The sequence below is a fragment of the Mustela erminea genome, chromosome 14, assembly GCF_009829155.1.
Source record: "Mustela erminea isolate mMusErm1 chromosome 14, mMusErm1.Pri, whole genome shotgun sequence".
Lineage (NCBI taxonomy): Eukaryota > Metazoa > Chordata > Mammalia > Carnivora > Mustelidae > Mustela > Mustela erminea.
In genome coordinates this window covers 63,674,849-63,695,205 of record NC_045627.1, presented here as the reverse complement: position 1 = coordinate 63,695,205, position 20,357 = coordinate 63,674,849, and the positions used below count along the sequence as shown (strand labels likewise).

The 20,357-nt window shown below is 40.0% G+C and overlaps 1 protein-coding gene across 1 annotated transcript in view; it reads right to left on the bottom strand.

The window, feature by feature from the left end:
- ENTPD7 (ectonucleoside triphosphate diphosphohydrolase 7) overlaps positions 1-20,357 on the bottom strand; it is a 42,626-nt gene that overhangs the window by 7,794 nt on the left and 14,475 nt on the right. The window contains exons 6-10 of the mRNA XM_032311781.1: positions 16,246-16,349; positions 12,685-12,741; positions 9,430-9,563; positions 5,839-6,005; positions 2,638-2,962 (exon numbers count right to left, since the gene is read on the bottom strand). Coding sequence (XP_032167672.1) covers positions 2,638-2,962; positions 5,839-6,005; positions 9,430-9,563; positions 12,685-12,741; positions 16,246-16,349 — 787 coding nt within the window. The remainder of the gene's footprint in view (positions 1-2,637; positions 2,963-5,838; positions 6,006-9,429; positions 9,564-12,684; positions 12,742-16,245; positions 16,350-20,357) is intronic.

Genomic DNA, 20,357 nt, shown 5'->3' with positions numbered 1-20,357 from the left:
TCAGTCTAACACATCAGACTAAAGTAGATGGTACAGAATGGTCAAAATTCTACCACTGGCCTGACTCCACGTTGTAGTTCTCAAAGGAATCATTCCTTTGATTCCTTTTGCTCTGATCAGTAAACTAACATTTCCTGAATGTCTACTTTGTGCCAGGTGCTATTCTAGGTGCCAGGGAGATTTGGCATTGAACAAAACAGAAAAAACTTTCTGTCCTCACGAAGCTTACCTTCTAGTGGTGAGACAGCAACCAAATACATACATATACATGCTTGCATACATCCAACATGCACATACACATACGTACAGAGTGTTAGATGACATAAGTGCTCACAGGAAAATTAAAGCAGGAAAGGGACACAGGTAATACTGGGAAGGGCTGCAGTTCGGGACATGACTGCTAGGGAAGGAATTACTGGGAAAGTAACGGTTGAGTCAAAGTGAAAGAGAGAGAACAAAATTATCTCTTTTACCTGGGAAAGAGAACATATTAAGCCACTAGCAACTTGGGCAAGCAATAACTTGAGCCCTTTGGTGTTCAAGGGAATAGAATCTGAAGAAGTTTTAAAATGAGAGAAAGATGCGGGCCATGGACATTTAGGGAGCCCTGGATGCTGGAAAGGAAAAGGAATATGAGTGTATTCCTGGAGGCTAGAGAAGAAAGAACAAATACAAACCAGGTTTTCCTCAATATTTCTCTCTTTTAAAAACAAACAAACAAACAAAAAACATTCTATTTGGGGCGCCTGGGTGGCTCAGTGGGTTAAGCCTCTGCCTTTAGTTTCAGTCATGATCTCAGGGTCCTGGGATCAAGCCCCACATTGGGCTCTCTGCTCGGCTTCTCCCTCTCTCTCTGCCTGCATCTGCCTACTTGTGATCTCTCTGTCAAATAAGTAAATAACATCTTTTTAAAAAATTTTAAAAAACCATTCTGTTTATTTATTTGGGAGACAGAGAGCATGTTGGGGTGGAGCAGAGGGAGAGGGAGAAACAGACTCCCCTGATAGGCAGGAAACCCAATGTGGGGCTTCATTCCAGGACCCTGGAATCATGACCTGAGCTAAAGGAGACGCTTAACCAACTAAGCCACCTAGGCGTCCCCCCTCAATATTTCTTAGGGACTGCTTTTAGGGAACAGAATACCACACACACTACAGACATATATTTTTTTAAAAGATTTACTTATTTATTTATTTCAGAGAGAGAGAGAGAGCACAAGTGGGAGGGGCGGGGGGAGGGAGAGAGAATCTCATGACTCCATGCTGAGCACAGAGGCTGACTCAGGGCTTGATCTCACGACCCTGAGATCAGGACCTGAGCTGAAACCAAGAGTTGGATGCTTAACTGACTACCACCCAGGCACCCCACAGATATTATTAAATTGCAAGTCTTCTATCCAGAGAACCCTAGAGAACTGTAACAAAGCAGAAAAGGAAAGAATAAAAAATGTAAGGAAGGACAGATTTTTCCAGATCAGAAAGATAAGCGAAACTTCAGAAATGAATCTAAATTAAAGAAAGAGATTGGGTGCCTGTGTGGCTCAGCTGTTGAACATCACACTCTTGGTTTCAGCTCAGGTCATGATCTCAGGGTCGTGGGATCAAGCCCTGCACTGGGCTCTGTGTTCATTGTGGAGTATGCTTGAGATTCTCTCCTTCTTTCTCCCCCTCTGCCATTCCCCCAACTGTGCATGCACACATGCTCTCTCTCTCAAATAAAAAAAAATCTTAAAAATAATTAAAGGAGCTATACTCTCCCTCTGCCCCTCCCCCCGCTTACCTGCTCACTCTCTCTAAAACAAATAAGACTTTTTTTTAAAAAGGAGGAGCTACAGAAAGCTGGCTAAACTTTTACCTATTCAGGTAACCAATGATTTAAGCTTATAAGTGGCTAATGCCCTAGATATGCTTTAAACAAATTTTTATTTCTTCTGCATTTTAGTTTAGTTTTTTTTTTTTTTAAAGATTTTATTCATTTATCTGAGAGAGAATGAGTGAAAGAAGAGAAGGTCAGAGGGAGAAGCAGACTCCCCAAGGAGCTGGGAGCCCGATGCGGGACTCGATCTTGGAAGTCCAGGATCATGACCTGAGCCCAAGGCAATCGCTCAACTGAGCCACCCAGGCGCCCCTGCATTTTAGTTTTAAATAATACTTCCACTGACATTGCTTTTCCCAACATCTTTCTAATATTCCAAGTGACCAATCCTACCAAGAAAATGAAAGTGCACTTGCCCACCTGTGTGACATCATTTCCAAAAGCACATTACAACCGAGAATACCCAATAAGGGGAAAAATATCTGGGGAAGACAACTTTTGGCCACAAACATTAAACAAGATTATTAGAAAACTAAAGGAAAAACTGTTAGCCACCACAACAATTTTGGACTTGGATGATAATTTGGGTGATCAGGGCATGCACGGAAACCTAAGCTTAACGAACTAGAAGAGAACTGGCATAACAGGTTCCTTAACTTCTGAGTCTACTTTCTCATCTATAAAATGAGGGCCCACAGGGCCCCTATAGGGAAGAAGCTAGTGAGTTCAGGCATGCAGAGCTCTTTGCACATCTAGCACAAAGTCAGGCACCCAATCAATGGCTGCAGCTGGCACGAGTCATCTTTTTTGTAAGTAATTTACCTGGGCAGCCTTGGCAAATGTTGGCCCGTGATAGCGGCCACCAATGCGTAACACATCCTCTGTACAGTAAAAAAACTCAGAGAAACCGTAGAATTCGCTGTTGTTGAAGTCAATTGGCGACTGGTAGATGCCATTCAGTGAGGCCTGGCTGGTGTTGGAGCGAGCCAGCAGGGGGCTCAGCATGGCCCCGCAGGACGCCCAGTCTCCCCTTCCTCGGATGTGCAGCACCTGGCTGTTCCTCTCCACCACATCTGTGAGGCCCACGGGCAGGCAGGGATCCAGAAATGGACTATCCGGACTCAGACCGATCTTCTGGCCCAGCAACCTGTCACAATGAAAAAAACACACAGAACACATCACTTATGTACACAATCTCTTCTAAGAAACACTTAGTTTAAAAAATTTGGCCTAAGAATGTGCTTCACAGATTATCTTGTTTTACATGGCATCCCTAGAATTAGCAGCAGTCATAACACATCAAAATTTACCTTAAGCAAATTCAATTTAGTGGAAGAAAGGATGGAAGGATGGATGGATGGAAGGATGGATGGAAGGATGGATGGATGGATGGATGGATGGATGGAAGGATGGATGGATGGAAGGATGGATGGATGGATGGATGGAGGCAGGGGGGAGGGAGAGAAATATGGCAGTGATCAAATTTTGTTCAACCGTTCAGTCCACATGTACATCTCCCAGTGTAGAGTAAAACTGGAAATATTAATCTGGGGGTCTCCTTTTCGTCTTCATCCCCAATGGCCTCTTAAAAGTGTCAAGATCTCAGGGCACCTGGGTGGCTCAGTCGGTTGAGTGGCTGCCTTCAGCCCAGGTCATGATCTTGGAATCCCAGGATCAAGCCCCACATGGGGCTTCCTGCTCAGAGAAAAGACTGACTGCTTCTCCCTCTGCCTGTTGCTTCCCCTGCTTATGCTCTATGTCTCTCTCACTCTTGCTCAATAAATCAAAGAAATCTTTAAAAAAAAAAAAACAAAACAGTGTCAAGATTTCATCCACCAAGTGCAGTTCTAATATCTAACAAAACACCTGGGAGGAGGTGAAGAGGGAAGGCCCTGGAGAGGCTCCTGAGGAGGAGACCGTATCAGTGGTGCAGTGACAATTGCTGGCAATAGCAAGGAGGACATGCCTGGCCCCTTGCAGGGAGAGGAAGGGGGGGGGGCAGGTTTTCATCCCCACCATGGCCGTCACATGGTTCTGGCTGTTTCAAGGCAGCACTTGTCCAGCAACAATATTCCCATTCCTAAGGGGATGAAATACAGACCTAGCCAAGAACAGAAATTAGGTGAAGACCAAATAATGTTGCCAACCACAGTTAATTGTTCACCAGTTCCTAAAGAGACACCTGTTGAAGAGTGGACTTCCTGGGATAAAGATGCCCCCACAAGGGTAAAGACTGAAGGAGAGAGTGGGAATGTGGCAACAGCACAAAATGCTTTAGGACTGGAACCTATTTTAAGGGTATGACACCAACTATGAAAAAAAAAAAAAAAAACCCTCAAAAAATCTTATTAAGAACAAACCCGGGGTGCCTGGGCGGCTCAGTCAGTTCAGTATCCAAATCTTGATCTCAAGTCATGATCTCAGGGTTGTGAGATTGAGCCCCAATTCAGGCTCCACCCTGGGCATGGGGCCTGCTCGAGATTCTCTTTCTCCCTCTCCTCCTACTGCCACCCCTGCTCGCTCTTTAGCTCTCTCTTAGAAAGAAAGAAAGAAAGAAAGAAAGAAAGAAAGAAAGAAATAAAGAGAGGGAAAAATAGAGAGAAAAAGAAGAAGAGGAAGGAACCATTATGTCCTGACATCCCAGGAAACACAGGTTTCTCTAGATTAGCAGCGACACGAGATGAAGAATAAATCTTCTGATCTAGGAACTTAGAAAATACCAGTGAATGGGAGGATGATGAAGCAGCCTGGTTCTGAGCAGAAAACAGCAAAGCACAAAGGGCAGCAGAACAAGATAGGAAGGCAATGGAAGAGGAAACACAGCAGCTAACAAAACAACAAAACTGGTGTGAAACTCTCCTAGCTGTTCTCCAGATGCCGCAGTGCTGGCAGCCCAAGCTACAGGAGTACAGATGTGGGAGTATTTTCAGAATGCAAACACATTGCCTGATTTTAATGCATTCATCAATCCTCTGAGATAAGAGATTTCTCCCAAAATACCATGAACTCTTGGTAGTTGAGACGCACAAAAACAAAAAAGAATTATGAGACAGGATTTTCTTTAACATGGTCCCAATATAAGACAATTGCTGTGGAGAGGTTCCTACAAACAGGCTATTCCATTACTTCTTCAAACTAGTGTTTCTAGCAAAACAAATGGAGGTAAATAATTTTATGGTGAAAAAAACTCTGTCGTCTATTATGCTTCCTTCAATGCACATAACGATAACAATTTTAAATAACTAAAAAAATCTCACAACTATTTGTATATTATGGCCTAAATACTTCACGGGTACTCAAATGAGGAGTCTGTGACCTGTCCATGCTGCAGGGAAAATTGGCTATTCTGAATTTAATGAGAGAACAATGTAAAGGTTAATTCTGACTACATGCTTTTTATCTTTTACACATACTGTGGACCTCACTTCCACATAAGATGCAACCCCATGTAATTCAAAAAAAATGTCATCCGTGCTGAGGGAACTGCTAAGAGCTATATCATACTGCATGCACATTATAAATTAAGAACTTAATCTCACTGGGGCGCCTGGGTGGCTCAGTCGGTTAAGCATCTGCCTTGGGCTAAGGTCATGATCCCAGGGCTCTGGGATTGAGCCCGGCATCAGGCTCGCTGCTCAGTGGGCAGCCCTGCTTCTCTCCGTCCTTCTGCTTGCTGCCCCCCCTGCTTGTGCTCACTCTCTCTGTCAAATAAATTTTTTTTAAAAATCTTAAAAAAAAAAAAAAAGAACTTAATCTCGTTTATCCTATAATACCATTTCTGAAAGAGTAAGCTGCTGTACTTTTTTGAGTCTGAACTGCAAAGACCATAAGGCATCCTCACCTAGATTGGGTGGGACAACTAACAGAGGGTCTCTAAGCGACACTACCCCATTGGCAGGAATGGTCAGGAAGAAGGAGGAAGCAAGGACATACCTATCTTAGTAGGGCAGGAGTATTTCCTCCTCGTACCTGCACCCTGATGACATTCTATTTCAGAGGCACAGAGTCCCATGTCAAACGTACCTATTTTTGGTAAGGGTTTCATTTAGCACAAGGTCTTCATAGCGCTGCCGAGCAAAGTTACCCCCAAAACCCAGGAAGGTCGTGACATAAACCCTATACACGTGTTCAGTATGTTGCACATCACAGCCCAAGTTGAATTCAGCCAGCAGGATCTTTGCTTCTTCTTCCTAAAATACAATGTAAAGAGAAAAAAGGGAATTTTAATTTTGGCTGATTGACAGAAAGCTATGACATCACTAATACACCAGTCTTCACGTGCTGTAACTACTCTTTTAAGATAGATGATAGCATTGTCTCATTCTCATAGCATTATTTTCAACAAAGGCAAAATGACAAGCCTATCTAAAACAGTACAGAGACTAAATACCAAATTAGAGATCAAAACACTATAGTTCTACAGAAGATAGACTCATTATTACAGGTGATGTCATTTTCTTGCATGTACTTTTCTGATTTTCTAATTCTCCAAAATGAGAATGTACTATTTTTTATCATTAGGAAAAAAAATCCTTTGATAAAAATAAATTTAAGGAATTTGGGAGAGTACCATGATACCTATTCTATGGGTTTTTCTAAAACTACTGAAGAAGATCTAATGTTTCCTATGACAAAGACTGGGATTAGGAAGGTTCCGTTTTGCTGGCCCTCCCATGAAAAGGACTCTATTTTTTTTAACTTCAGGCACATGAGTTGAATTAAGTATACTCCTCAGTTCAAGGTACATTATTACAGCAAAGCCCCATTTTTGCTTTATTTATTTACTTCCTTTTATCCTCATATTCACTCCCATTTCCACTCCCCACAGGCAACCGTTCTAATGTACTTAATGCATAATATATTTTTGTACGTACTGTTGTAAAATGAAATTATTGCTTTGAATGTATTTGTTTTTAATTTATGAAGATGCTATTGTGCCCAGCAATTTCACTAAGTATATACACAAGAGGAGTGAAAACTATGACTGATCAAACATGTGTATGAGAATGTTCACAGCAGCATTATCCATAACAGCCAAAAACTGGAAATAAAACCCAAAAATCTATCAACTGATGAATGAATAAACAAAATGTGGCATGGTCATATAATGGGATATTATTCAGCAATGAAGAGAAATGAAGTACTGACTGACATGTGCTATAACAGAGGTGAACCCTGAAAACATTCTGCTAAGTGAAGGAAGCAGACACAAAATGTACTATATTGTATGATTCCATTTATGCGAAACACTCAGAACAGGCAAATTCACAGGCGACGAGAAGCAGATTACTAGCTATCAGGGCTCTAAGGAGAGAATGGTATGTGACTGCTACTGAATGTGGGGTTTCTTTGGGGGTAATGAAGATGTTCTAGAATTCAGTAGTGGTGGTTGGGTTACTTTGTGAATGTGTGCAACTCTGTGAATTGTACCAAAAAAACCCACTTTAGGCACAGAGGATTATTTGTATCTTTTTAAGTGCTATTGTGTTATGTCTCATTGTTCTTTTCCTTCTTTACCAAGCGCTAAGATCCATCTTTAAGACCATTATATTGCTATGCATACATCTAATTTATGCATACATCTATTTTAGTGGCTTGCAAGATCACTTTCTATACCATCATCACTTCCTAAGTCTACACAAATAAAAAAGTCATGTTTTAAGACTTTAAGGATCAGTGCCACTTAGTGGAACCATGCCTTCAGTCTACTTGTTGACTACATACTAACAAATACAGACTAAAATTAAAATGTCTTACAATCTAGTTCCCCAAATTTCCAAACCTTGCACAGACCCCCGCTGTTTGTCAAACCCACAGTTCCAACAATCTTGCTGGCTATTTATACACATCTGTTCCTCGGGTATTTCAAATTCAACATACTCAAAACTGAACTCATCTTGTCATAGTACTTGGGCTAGAGACCAGAAAGTCGCTCTCACCCAAACCACCCAGGCCATCCTGATTTGCCTAGCATCAGGGGTCTCTCTAGTGACTGAGTTCTTTCCCCTACCAAGTACCTAGGCAGGCACCTCAGCATCACAGGCTATCCCTCCCTGTCCTGCCCATACCACTTCATTGCACTGGTGCTTTAAATTCCAAAATACACCTGAAATCTGTCCCCTACTCCATTTCCATTGCCTAGTTTATCCTTATTACTTCTCACCCAAGGTTCCCTGACCTACATTTCTTTCTCCCACTAATATCAAAATTATTTTCCTAACAAATCAATTAGCCCACAGTCATACAATACAAAGCTGGAAAGGACTTTGGGAATTTTATTTCACAGGTGATGAAACTGAGGCCCATATGACTGCCCTTCTCAAAAATCTTTGCTGATTCTCCTCCATCTACAGATAAAAAAGTGAAATTCCCCAGCATGGCACCCAAGACTCCTCACCATCTAACTTCATCTTATCTTCCTAGACTTAGCTGTGCCATACTGAAAATCTTACACTGCAACAAGATATTCACCACTCCCTGGACATTCTGGACTCTTTGCTTTTCCTTTTGTGCCCTCGTGCATACTGCTGCTGCTATATAGGTGGCCTTCCTCCACCTCCACTATGCAAAAGCCTACTATCACCCACGACCCAGGTAACAAGCCAGGATGACTCTCATTCATGGAGCAGGGGACATGGGATAGGGACATTACTGGATCTGGTAGAGGCCAGAGATGCTGCTAAACATTTTATAAACTGGACAGCTACACCAAACACTTAACCAGCCCAAAATGTGAATAGTGCCATTAATGAGAAACCCTGGTTTATATGAAATAATAGCACTGTCATGGTCTGCCTGTTATCACAGGCTGTCTTCACTGATAGATTATAAGCTTTTGGGGAGCAGTATAGTATGTCTTATTCCTTGCCCATAATAGATGCTTAAAAACTGTCTGCATTTCTTTTTCTTCTCTGTGCTAAAACTACTTCAAGATACATTCTTTACACCCTAGTTAGGTAAGGAATATTAGAAGCAAAAGAATGGAATCACAAGTTAGGGAAAGGAAGTAACATTTAATAAACAAGTATGTATCAAATACCATGCTCTGGGATTTATATGTATTATCATGTTTAATCATCACGCAGCCCTAGAAGACAGGAGTATAATTATAATTGCTAAAATATATTAAACATTTATCACATACTGGTTAAGTCTGTTAAGTGCTTTATACACATGGTGTCATTTCATCCTCCCAACTTTATGAAGTAGATACTATTATTATTCTCTTTTTATATATGAGGAAATTAAGGCTCAGACGGGTTACCTACCCAAGGTAATATAAGCTAGCAACTATGTGAACAAATATTTGGACCTAGGTAGGTTGGTCTATGTCCAAAGACAGTGCCCTTCGTCTTAAATACTGGCATTTCAGGGCGCCTGGGTGGCTCAATGGGTTGAAGCCTCTGCCTTTGGCTCGGGTCCTGATCCCAGGGTCCTGGGATCAAAACCCGCACTGGGCTCTCTGCTTGGCAGGGAGCCTACTTCCCTTCCTCTCTCTCTGCCTGCCTCTCTGCCTACTTGTGATCTCTGTCAAATAAATAAATAAATAATCTTAAAAAACAAAAACAAAAACTGGCATTTCTAGCAACCAAATTTCCCTAAAAGGTAAAATACCTGTTTTGGAGGAAGGACAGAAGTTGAGGTAGGAACTTCATAAGCAATTTGAAGAGAGGCTCCTCCCATATCCAGTATCCCTACTGTCCTTCTGCGCCCTGCTGCCAGTTCCTGGGGAGCTTCGGCATCGGATTCTAAAATAAATAAGGGAATAGAAAGGATCTAGTAATTAAAAAACAAAATTAAATCAAAAAGAAAAACCCAAAACGGAAATCCCTTAAAAAATAAAGAGCAAACAGGGGCGCCTGGGTGACTCAGTTGGGTTGAGCCTCTGCCTTAGGCTTGGGTCATGATCTCAGGGTCCTGGGATCAAGGCCCACATCGGGCTCTCTGCTCAGCAGGGAGCCTGCTTCCCCTCCTCCTCTGCCTCCCTCTCTGCCTAGTTGTGATCTCTCTTTCTGCCAAATAAATAAATAAAATCTTTTTTAAAAAATAAAATAAAATAAAAATAAAGAGCAAGCTGAAATATATTAATCTAACTATATCAACCATATATTATAGAGAATTCTTTCAAGTAACTTACAACAGCATTTTTATTATATCCCTTATAGAATGTATCTTAATGACAAAAGGCAAATAGATATCTTAAACTGCATTTTAGTAGTCTTATTGATAATAATTTTATTGGTATTATTGTTTTTAAATCATTAAGCATATTATTATGAAATAAAGCAAATATTTATATTAGTATCTTTAGAAACATAATCAGCATAAAAAACCCAAGAGTATAAAATCAAACATATTAAGCAATAACCTTATAACTTTAAATATGAATTGGAACTACCACTGTGAAATCATGATTTATTTTTCTCTTTCTAAAAACACATATTTTCTTGGTCTGTTCACTGAAAGGGCCTAAGAGCAAGGATAATCCATGAGCAATGAGCACCCTTGGCATCCATGTTACTATATACCATTTTCCAATAAAAGAAACCAGGGCTCCTTAAAAAATGGTTGATGCTGGGTCTAAGGTAGGAAAAATACAAGATGATCACAGAATATCTTAGTGTGCCCAAAAGCAAGGGAAATAGACTACAAAACTACTGGGATGTTAAATGGTACAGGAGCCAACCTAAAGATGCCTCTACTGGCCAATGACAGTATAATTTGAGCAGAGAAAGGAATAATGATGTGATGGACCATGATGCATCAAATACATTAAAATCTAAAAGTCATAAGATACTGAGGAATAAAAAAAACTTCACTGGTTACCTTTAACCTTTTCGTGCTAGGACATGCAGTCGTTATTAAAAAACTTGATAAATGAAAGAAGCAAGGACTCATTTTGTCTTTCCAATAAGGATAATTGAATAGTTAGTGAAGAAAATTTTGTTATATAAAAATCTAAATTGGGGGGCGCCTGGGTGGCTCAGTGGTTTAAGCCGCTGCCTTCGGCTCAGGTCATGATCTCAGGGTCCTGGGATCAGGTCCCGCATCGGGCTCTCTGCTCGGCAGGGAGCCTGCTTCCCTCTCTCTCTCTGCCTGCCTCTCCATCTACTTGTGATTTCTCTCTGTCAAATAAATAAATAAAATCTTTAAAAAAAAAAAAAAAGATCTAAATTGGGGCACCTGGATGGCTCAGTGCGTTAACTGTCTGCCTTCCGCTCAGGTCATGATCCCAAGGTCCTAGGATTGAGCCCCACATAGGACTCTCAGCTCAGCAGGGAGCCTGCTTCTCCCTCACCCTCTGTCTATCACTCTGCCTACCTGTGTACTCTCTCTGTCAAATAAATAAATAAAAATGTTAAAATATTAAAAAAAAAAAAAAACAAGAAAAGAAAAATCCAAGCTGTTGGGGTGCCTGAGTGGCTCAGTAGGTTAATGTCTGCCTTTGGATCAGGTCATGTTCCCAGGGTCCTATGGTGGAGCCCCAGGTTAGGCTCCCTGCTCAGTGGAGAGCCTGCTTCTCCCTCTCCCTCTGCCTCTTCCCTCTGCTTATTCTCTCTCTCAAATAAATCTTAAAAAAAGAAAGAACAATATTTATTTTATTTATTTATTGCAGAATAACTGAAAGAATTAGACAAATCAACATTCTGCAACCTCTAATGAAGAAAATGGATCTAAGCAACCATCATAATTGGCTATTAATTAAGTGAATAGTGGCTGGAGAATTTTTATAATAGATTACATCAGGCTGACAATACCTGAATCCTGAATATCTGATCAGTCTTAACATGACTAAAAGTGGGACAACCAGGAAACACTTAACGCCAATATTTATGATTTATTCTTACCAAAAGAACTGAATCTCTGTCTAATCAAGGTTCTATCTCTAATCTCCAATATACAGGACAGAAGGAGGGATGAAGGGCATGTTGCAGACCCCACAAAAATGCAGTTAATCAAATCAAGAATGTGTCAAATTCATGTTATCAAGTAACCCAGTTTTGTTTTTGTTTCTAATCATTTGAGAAAAAAAGAGGTGTAGGGGGGTAACTGTTTTAGATTAAGAAACTAATCAAATATAACACGTGATCCTCATTCAGATTCTAATTTTAGCAAGACAACTACAAATAAATATTCTTGAGACAATAAGGTAAGTCTAGATGGTAGAAGAATGTTACATAATATTAGAAACTATTAACTTTTTTAAATTTAAAAATGCCACTGTGTATATTTTGTTTGTTTTGAAACTCTTCATTGGTGAGAGAGATCACTGAAGTACATGAAGATAAAATGGTATGTCTGGGGTTTGCTTTTAAAAATCCAATAGGAGGGGCACCCAGGTGGCTTAGACATTTAAGCGTCTGACACTTGGTTTTAGCTCAGGTCATGATCTCATGGGTCCTGAGATTGAGACCCATGTTGGGCTCCACACTCCGTGGGGAGTCTGCCTGAGAGTCTCCCTCTCAACCCCTCTCCCCACTCACACTCTCTAGCTCTTGCTCTCTCTCTCAAAATAAATAAATATATATATTTTTTAATCCAGTAGGGAAAAAACCTGTGTTGTATAAAGGGAGTGTGGGGCCAAAAAACTAGCTAACCACAAATTAGTGTTGAGTCTGGGTATTGGGTTCATGGAGATTCATTTTATTATTTACTTCTATGAATGTTTGAACTTTCCATATTAAAAAGTTAAAAAGAAAAAAAAAGAAGGCAAATTAGGACTAGAAAATAAGCATCTTAAAAGAGTTTTTAAAAACTGAAGAAAGAAAGAAAAACAACTCAAACACAGCACTTATGTTCTACAGATAGGTTACAACATAAACCTTCAGTGCTTAGAACAGTCAGTCATAAGGCAACGGTATTACTCACCATCCTCATGGTCAAATCTTCCCAAAACAAAGTTGATTCCAATCCATGCATAAACTCCTAAGTAAGAAATATGAAAGTCCTCGCTTAATTCTCTGTTGCTGTGCCATGACTACACCTCTTCCCAGGCCTGCTCTCTTCCTCCTTTTCTTAGCAAAAAGTGATGAGAGTATTTTATTCCACACTCTCAGTTTATGAATTTAAAAATCTCTTATCTTATGATGCTTTTCCCTTTAATCATTTTTAAATGATCTGCATTGTCTAAATTTCCTACAGATGATTATGGATTAATGTATAAAAACAACTAGTAAAAAATGTGACTCTTTGTGGAGTTCTGGTCCTGGGCAAGATGAAGTAAGCACACTCCATCCTGTCTCCCCACTGAATACAAGTGTAAACTCTGGATCGAATGAATAGAGCAGATTTGTGAGACCTCTGAAAGGAAATGATAATGGGCACATGGAGACAGAGATCAGAAGTTAAAGTGCCACCAAACTGGAAGTGAGTTCCCCATTTCTCCCCCCCCAGATATTGCCTGGCCTGGACTCAACAGCCGCTTGAAACACAAAAGGACATACAGGTGTGGAGGAAAGAACTTCAAGACCTTGCTTTCTGGTTCAAGGAGCATTAAAAGGGACTCTAAAAGCTTAGAAAGAATAGAGGAAAATCCTTTGAGGTTTTTTTCCCTTTTTTTTTGGTTCTCTGCTTCCCCAGGCAATCCTGCAGGGGTAGAGGCAGAAGTTGGGCAGATACCTAAAACTCTGAAGAATATGAATCCTTTTCTCTGACTAGAGGAGCTACAGCCTCAAGAGTTGGCAAAAATCCCTATTGGTTATTTTTCCCCCTCTGTCCTGTATCATTTAGCCCTGGCTACATCATGGGAAATGAACGGCAGAGCAGGTAAGTTAAAGTCCTGGCTTTCTGACTGAAGGACCATGAAAGTGAGCTCCAGGGAATCAGAAAGTATTGGGGAGATCATAAAGAGTAGGGAATAAAGTAGTGTATCAACTCTTGGGCTCACAGTCAAGCTACACATGCATGGATCTCACTCTAAACAATATAAAAACACCAAAGGTTCTGAGAACTGAACTACTGGCTAGACAACCCACTGGTATGGGCTATGCCCAGATTCTAGATTGGCCATTGGATGACACAAAAATGGGACAAATTCAAATAGCAGTGCCAATGCTTTGAAAAACGAATCAACAGAATCACAGCCAATAAAAGGTAGGTCAAAACTCGAGGCAGGAACCTAACCAGGTCAATTCCCTGCTAAAACAATCAATATTCTCCTTATGACTGAAAAAAGACCCAGAATCTCATAATGTAATATTCTAAATGTCCAGGATACAATATAAAATTACTTGGCATAAAAAGAACTAGGAAATTCTCAACTCATAAGGGAAAAGATGCCAACTGCAAGAAGACACAGATGTCAGAATTATCAGACAAAAATATCAAAGCAGCTATATAATCAAGAAATAAGAGCAGTCCTAGGATGAATGGAAAGATAGTTTCAGCAAAGAAATAAAACATACAAAAGAACCAAATGAAAATTCTAGGGCTGAAAAACACAGTACTGAAATTGAAAAAGGTAAATCTTTTCCCTTATGTGAACTATAACTAGAATGCATAGATTTTGTCTTTTTCAAGAAATGGAAACATAATTTTGTCATACGGGCCACATCTGGGCCACAAGAGAACACCCATTCAACTCCACCCCCAAACTGCAAGCTTTTAGGGACTTATCAGTACTGCACAGTAAATGCAATAGAGGGAGAGCCTGTAACAAAAGAAAAATAGTAATCATCCTGATCACCCCCTAAAATTAAAGTTTCCCCTTACTTTAATCTAATAATTTGATTTACATTTGAATTTGGCAAACTCAGTAGAACTCAGAAAAGTATGTATGCTTTCAAAACTACAATTAGTAACAAAATATCCATTTGGAATCATCGCTAAATACTAAGACTTTCTTTTTTTTTTTAATTTAATTTAATTTTTTCAGTGTTACAAGATTTAGTGACATCACAGAATCTCTTAGGGCAGAAGTAAGAGCTGACCTGGCAGAAGTTAAAAATGCTATCAGTGAGATCCAATCTAATCTAAATACTCTAACAGGTAGGGTAACCAAGGCAGAAGACAGAATTAGTGATGTAGAGGATAAACTGATAGAGAAAAAGGATCAAAAGGAGGCCTGGAACAAACAGCTTAGAAGCCATGGAAACAGAATTAGGGAAATAAATAACGCCATGAAACGTTCCAACATCAGAATTATCGGGATCCCTGAGCGGGTGGAGAGAGAGAAGACTAGAAGATATAGTTGAACAAATTCTGGATGAAAATTTCCCCAATCTGGGGAATACAACAAGCGTTTGAGTCCTGGAGGCAGAAAGGATACCCATGAAGATCAACAAATCTAGAAAGACCACAAGACACTTCATTGTGAAATTCACGAATCATATTTTTAGACAAGAACTTCTAAGGGCAGCTAGGGGGAAGAGATTACTTATATGCAGAGGAAGGTCCATCAGAATAATGTCAGACCTGTCCACAGAAACCTGGCAACCATACAAGGCTGGCAAGACATATTCAGGAGAAGAACATGCAGCCAAGAATACTTTATCCAGCAAGGATGACATTCAAAATGGATGGAGAAATAAAGAGCTTCCAAGACCGGCACGGTTTAAAAGAGTGTGTGATCACCAAGCCGGCACTAAAAGAAATCTTAAGCGGGGGGGGGGGGGGGGGGGGGGGTTCTATAAAGGAAGAAAGAACCCAAGAGTGACATAGAACAGAAATTCACAATTTATAGAAACAAGGACTTCACAGGCAACATGATATCAATAAAAACGTATCTTTCAATGATCACTCTAAACGTGAACAGCCTAAATGCTCCCATAAAATGGCACAAGGTTGCAGACTGGATAAAACGACAGGACCCATCCATACGCTGTCTACAAGAGACACACGTGGAAAGATACATCCAGATTGAAAGTGAAGGATGGAGAAGCATCTTTCATGCCAACAGGCCTCAAAAGAAAGCTGGGGTAGTGATTCTCATATCAGACAAATTAGATTTTAAACTAAAGACTGCAGTCAGATTTATAGAAGGACACTATATCATTCTTAAAGGGTCTAACCACCAATAAAATCTAATACCTTCTTATAAACATAGAATTTAGCACAAAGTTAAAAACAAATATAAACATAGGACTTCCAGAAGAAGGATTCTTTTTTTTCCCATTGTAAAAAAATTTAAATTCAAGTAATTAAAATATACAGTACTCATTTCAGAGGTAGAGTTCAGTGACTCATTATATACATCACATGTCCTCCTTAATGTCTGTCACCCACCTCCCCTCTAAAAGCAGCATTCTAAAATAGATACTAATGTAAAATATGCAAATAATAATAATAACTAAAAAACTATACAGCAGAATCAAGAAAATTAATCGAAGGAAAGTAAATATCAAGTATATAAAGTAATCCTAAACCCCCACCAGAAAGACTATGCCATGGTTGGCTGGGAGCCAAACCAGGGTGCCCCTTGAGGCCCATTACCTTCCTGCTTCCCAGAGATCACTTCTGCCTGAGACTGAGAAAAGAGGAAGTCAAACTCCAGCGGTAAATCTCTCACTAGATCAGCCAAGATGGCCAGCTGCTTTCTGCAAGAAAGAAGAAAACATATAAAAGTTAAACGTTAAACACTTCTCACAATTAGCTTCAACTTGACCTTCTACTCAGACTCGTTACAACTCACTGCTCCTACAGCCATTCACCAGTTGAGCCCTACATCTTTCTGGTACCTTCTTTGATTTCAAAGGTTTAAACTTATCCTCCTACCTAAAGGGTAATGTGGTACTAGTAATACTTTCCCTTTTTATACTTTTACAATTCGCATAGCATTAAAAGATGAGACCGTGGTTCTGTGCCTCTCACAGGCTGAATACGTATAAGTGGCAGGAAGCACGGTTGGTAATTACATGATCCCTAACTACTGTGAACGGAAGCTGTTAGACTGAGGAACACAATCTCATCCTCAGCTCTTACATAATACAGAAATAACACCTCAAGTCACCACACGACAAACACTGTTAGGTCCACAAGTTTTTAATAATCCTTTACACAAGCTGACAATGAACTTTTTAATCTCCCTTTATCTATTGCAAGGGTTGGGGTTTTTTTTTCTTTATAAAAAATCTTATCATTTGAAAAACCTAGATCAGGATCAAAATCCAAAGGTTATAACAATTTGGGGACAAAGTTTGAGTCTTATTATCTAAGGTTGTTTTTGCCTCTAAAGTTTTGTGTTATCAGTGTTATTAAAGGAGAGCAAAGAAACAAAGCTATAAGTAATAATATGAATCTAGAGAATATGGTTAAAAATAAGAGCAATCATCCTGGATTTTTTAAATTACTCATTACAAAAGTATTCCATTGGCTCAGATAGTTGTCGGCATGAATTAGTGGAGAATGTTAACACTTAAAAGTGAAGAATACATTTAAAGTAATAATTTCCCAGTATACTGTCAAATGTAGTTTACAAAAAAGCTCATTATTATAATATTAAATTCTTGCAATAAGAATTTTGCATGTGTAATAAGAGGGACTATTTTGCCCTCCCTATTGGATACACTTCTAAAATACCCAAAGAAGAAGGCTTGTTGGTTTTGGCAGTGATTTGGAAGAACAGGCACCAGTACACACTGCTGTCTGGAATACAAATTCCTGGTATGATGTTTCCAAGAGCAATCCAGGCCTATGTATCCACATTTTTAATGTGCTTAACCCTGGACCAGCTATTACACTTTTAGAAATGCATTGCAAGGAAATCATCAGATAAGAATACAAAAAGGAGAGAACATTGCAGCACTATTTGTAACAGTGAAAATAACCTAAACGCACATCATTAGGTATTGGTTAAATAACCTGTGGTATATCCACACAGTGTGATACTAGACAGATGTTAAAAGAAATGAGGTCAATATAGATCTGTATGTACTGATGTGAAAAGCTGTCCAATATATTCTGAGTTCTAATAGGTTATTTAAAAAATACATATAATGTGACCCCAATTTATATTAAACAATGAAACAAAAAAATTCTTCATGTACTGCACAGGACTCTCTAAAATTCAATTACTGTTTCTTTATTAAAGAAAAACTTTCAGTGGCAAAATATTGGTAATTGTTAAGCTGGGTGGGTAAGAAAATAGAGATTCATCATGCTGTTTTTTGTGTTTTTTTTAATGTTTGAAATTTTCCATAACAAAAGTGTTCTTTCCCCTTAAATATCACCTTATACTATATTTGTAGTTTTTTAAAGATATTTCCATTACAAAATGAAAATGAGGTAAAACAAGTTGTTAGCTCAGGACTTTGGCAAAGAAATAAAACCTAGTGCTAATACATTTCAAAATTACAGTCCCTGTAATTTGAACCCATTCTGAATACTGCTCACAAACACTAATAAATTAGCAAAGCATCCATTATACAAAACAGGTTCTTGCAGCGATGGTTACATTTATGTCAACAACTATGGCTGCCTCAATTGCTAGAAATGATTTCAGAAGCCCAGGATAGATCCAGGCATTATTAGATGAGGTGATCAGAAGGCAAGTTAAAAAGCAAGCTCTTCACAAATACTTAAGATAAAAGAAATATTACTATTCAGAGCTTCCATGCAGTGAACATCTTAGACAAATAGAAGGGAACTACATAGTGGGTTTTCCCCAGGTGGAAACTTCTTTGACAGAGTCAGTGCTGAGCGGTGTCAAACAATGAGACAATCCTCTTTGCTCCAGACCCCCAAAACGTGGCTAAACCATCATCCTCCTGGTTGGCTCTGCCTTTCTGACTTCTGAGTCAGCTTTTTCTCCGGCCACCCTCCCCCTTGCTCCCCTCTGCTGACTGCAGACCACTCACAGACCTGTGATGCGGCATCCCTGTGTCACCTCTACTCTTACCAGGATTTCTGAATTTTGAACCATGTGAATATTACTTAGGTCAAAACGAAAAATCCTAAATTGCATGTACAGTATGGTTACAACCTTGTAGAAACTACATATAGACGTACAGAAAGAAGGCAATGAGACAAAATGAAACACTTTTGAAAGGGCAGCAGGAATGTAAGTGTTTGGGGTTTGTTTTGATTTGTTTTGTTTTGAAGATTTCTTTAATGCAGCTATAATATTTTAAAATTTGGTTTTAAAAATAAAAACAAGACAAAATTTTTTTAAAGGTCAAGATAAATGGAAAAATAAGGGGCTAGGAGAGCTCTCATTTCCACAAATGGCTACATAATCTCCTCCTCAACTGTAGACCAGAAAGTAAACCAGTAACCTCGTGTCTAAACAGAAGGAAGGAAGTCCACTGCAACAACTGTGGACATGTGTTTTCTGGCTCATCTGGCATAAGCCGTATGAAGCCCTACATTCATGGCTGAGGTTTTTGTTGTTGCTGGCCAAGCATACAGAACAAAACTTCCTCGAAAAGGTTACTGTTATTTACCAAGAAAAAAATATTTAAGCTAATTATTTTTTTTTTTTTTTAAGATTTATTTATTTATTTATTTGACAGATAGAGATCACAAGTAGACAGAGAGGCAGGCAGAGAGAGAGAGAGAGAGAAGCAGGCTCCCTGCTGAGCAGAGAGCCCGATGCGGGACTCGATCCCAGGACCCTGAGATCATGACCCGAGCCGAAGGCAGCGGCTTAACCCACTGAGCCACCCAGGCGCCCTATTTAAGCTAATTAAAAAATACCTGATGCCTGTGAGACTTAGAACATTCCAAGAGGACAAATTCTAAGGTTAAGGAAGGTCACTCCCTCCCCATGACCATAAGTGTGCAGGGGTCAGGGAGGTGTCGAAGGGGGGAAATCACAAACAAGAAGGGGTGTCACCTAAGTATAGCTACTGCCTCTTCCTCCTCCTCTTCCTCCTCTTCCAGAGAAGGGAGAGGAATCAGGTGGCAAGATCCTGGGCTAAACTACCAAAGTCAAGTGGACACTGGACTGGTTGGGATGGAAAAAGCTAGTCTAAAGCAATGGAGACTGAGTTTTGCAAGCAACACCATCACCAGGGAGCAAGGCAGTTGCAGACAGAGCAGCATTCCTACCAGAGCCTCTCCTACTGGCCTCCAGGTACCCAATCACTCAGATGAACCTCCTACAGCCCTTCTCTAACTATGTTCCCCATCTAGTGATCCAAAGTTACCACCATCACCATTGCTTCTCAATCAAAACTAACAATCATTACAGCCATCTCAGATATCGATCCCAAAGAAGCAAGTGACACGAAGCTCTGAACAACAGATTGTGAAATAATGATGTGCGGAGGTGGCTCTGTTCTATTTTAAGCAAGGAGCCTTTTACTGCCTGCCACCTGCCAGCTCTGTGGCAGCCCACCTTCAGACTGGAGAACAACAGAGAACAATGTTAGAAATCAGTCTTGTGGGGCGCCTGGGTGGCTCAGCCATGAAGCAAGCCTTCGGCTCAGGTCATGATCCCAGGGTCCTAGGATTGAGCCCCGCATTGGGCGCTCTGCTCAGCGGGGAGCCTGCTTATCCCTCTCGCACTCCCCCTGCTTGTGTTCCCTCTCTCGCCATCTCTCTCTCTCTGTCAAATAAATAAATAAAATCTTCAAAAAAATAGAATCAGTCTTGCAACTCTTGTA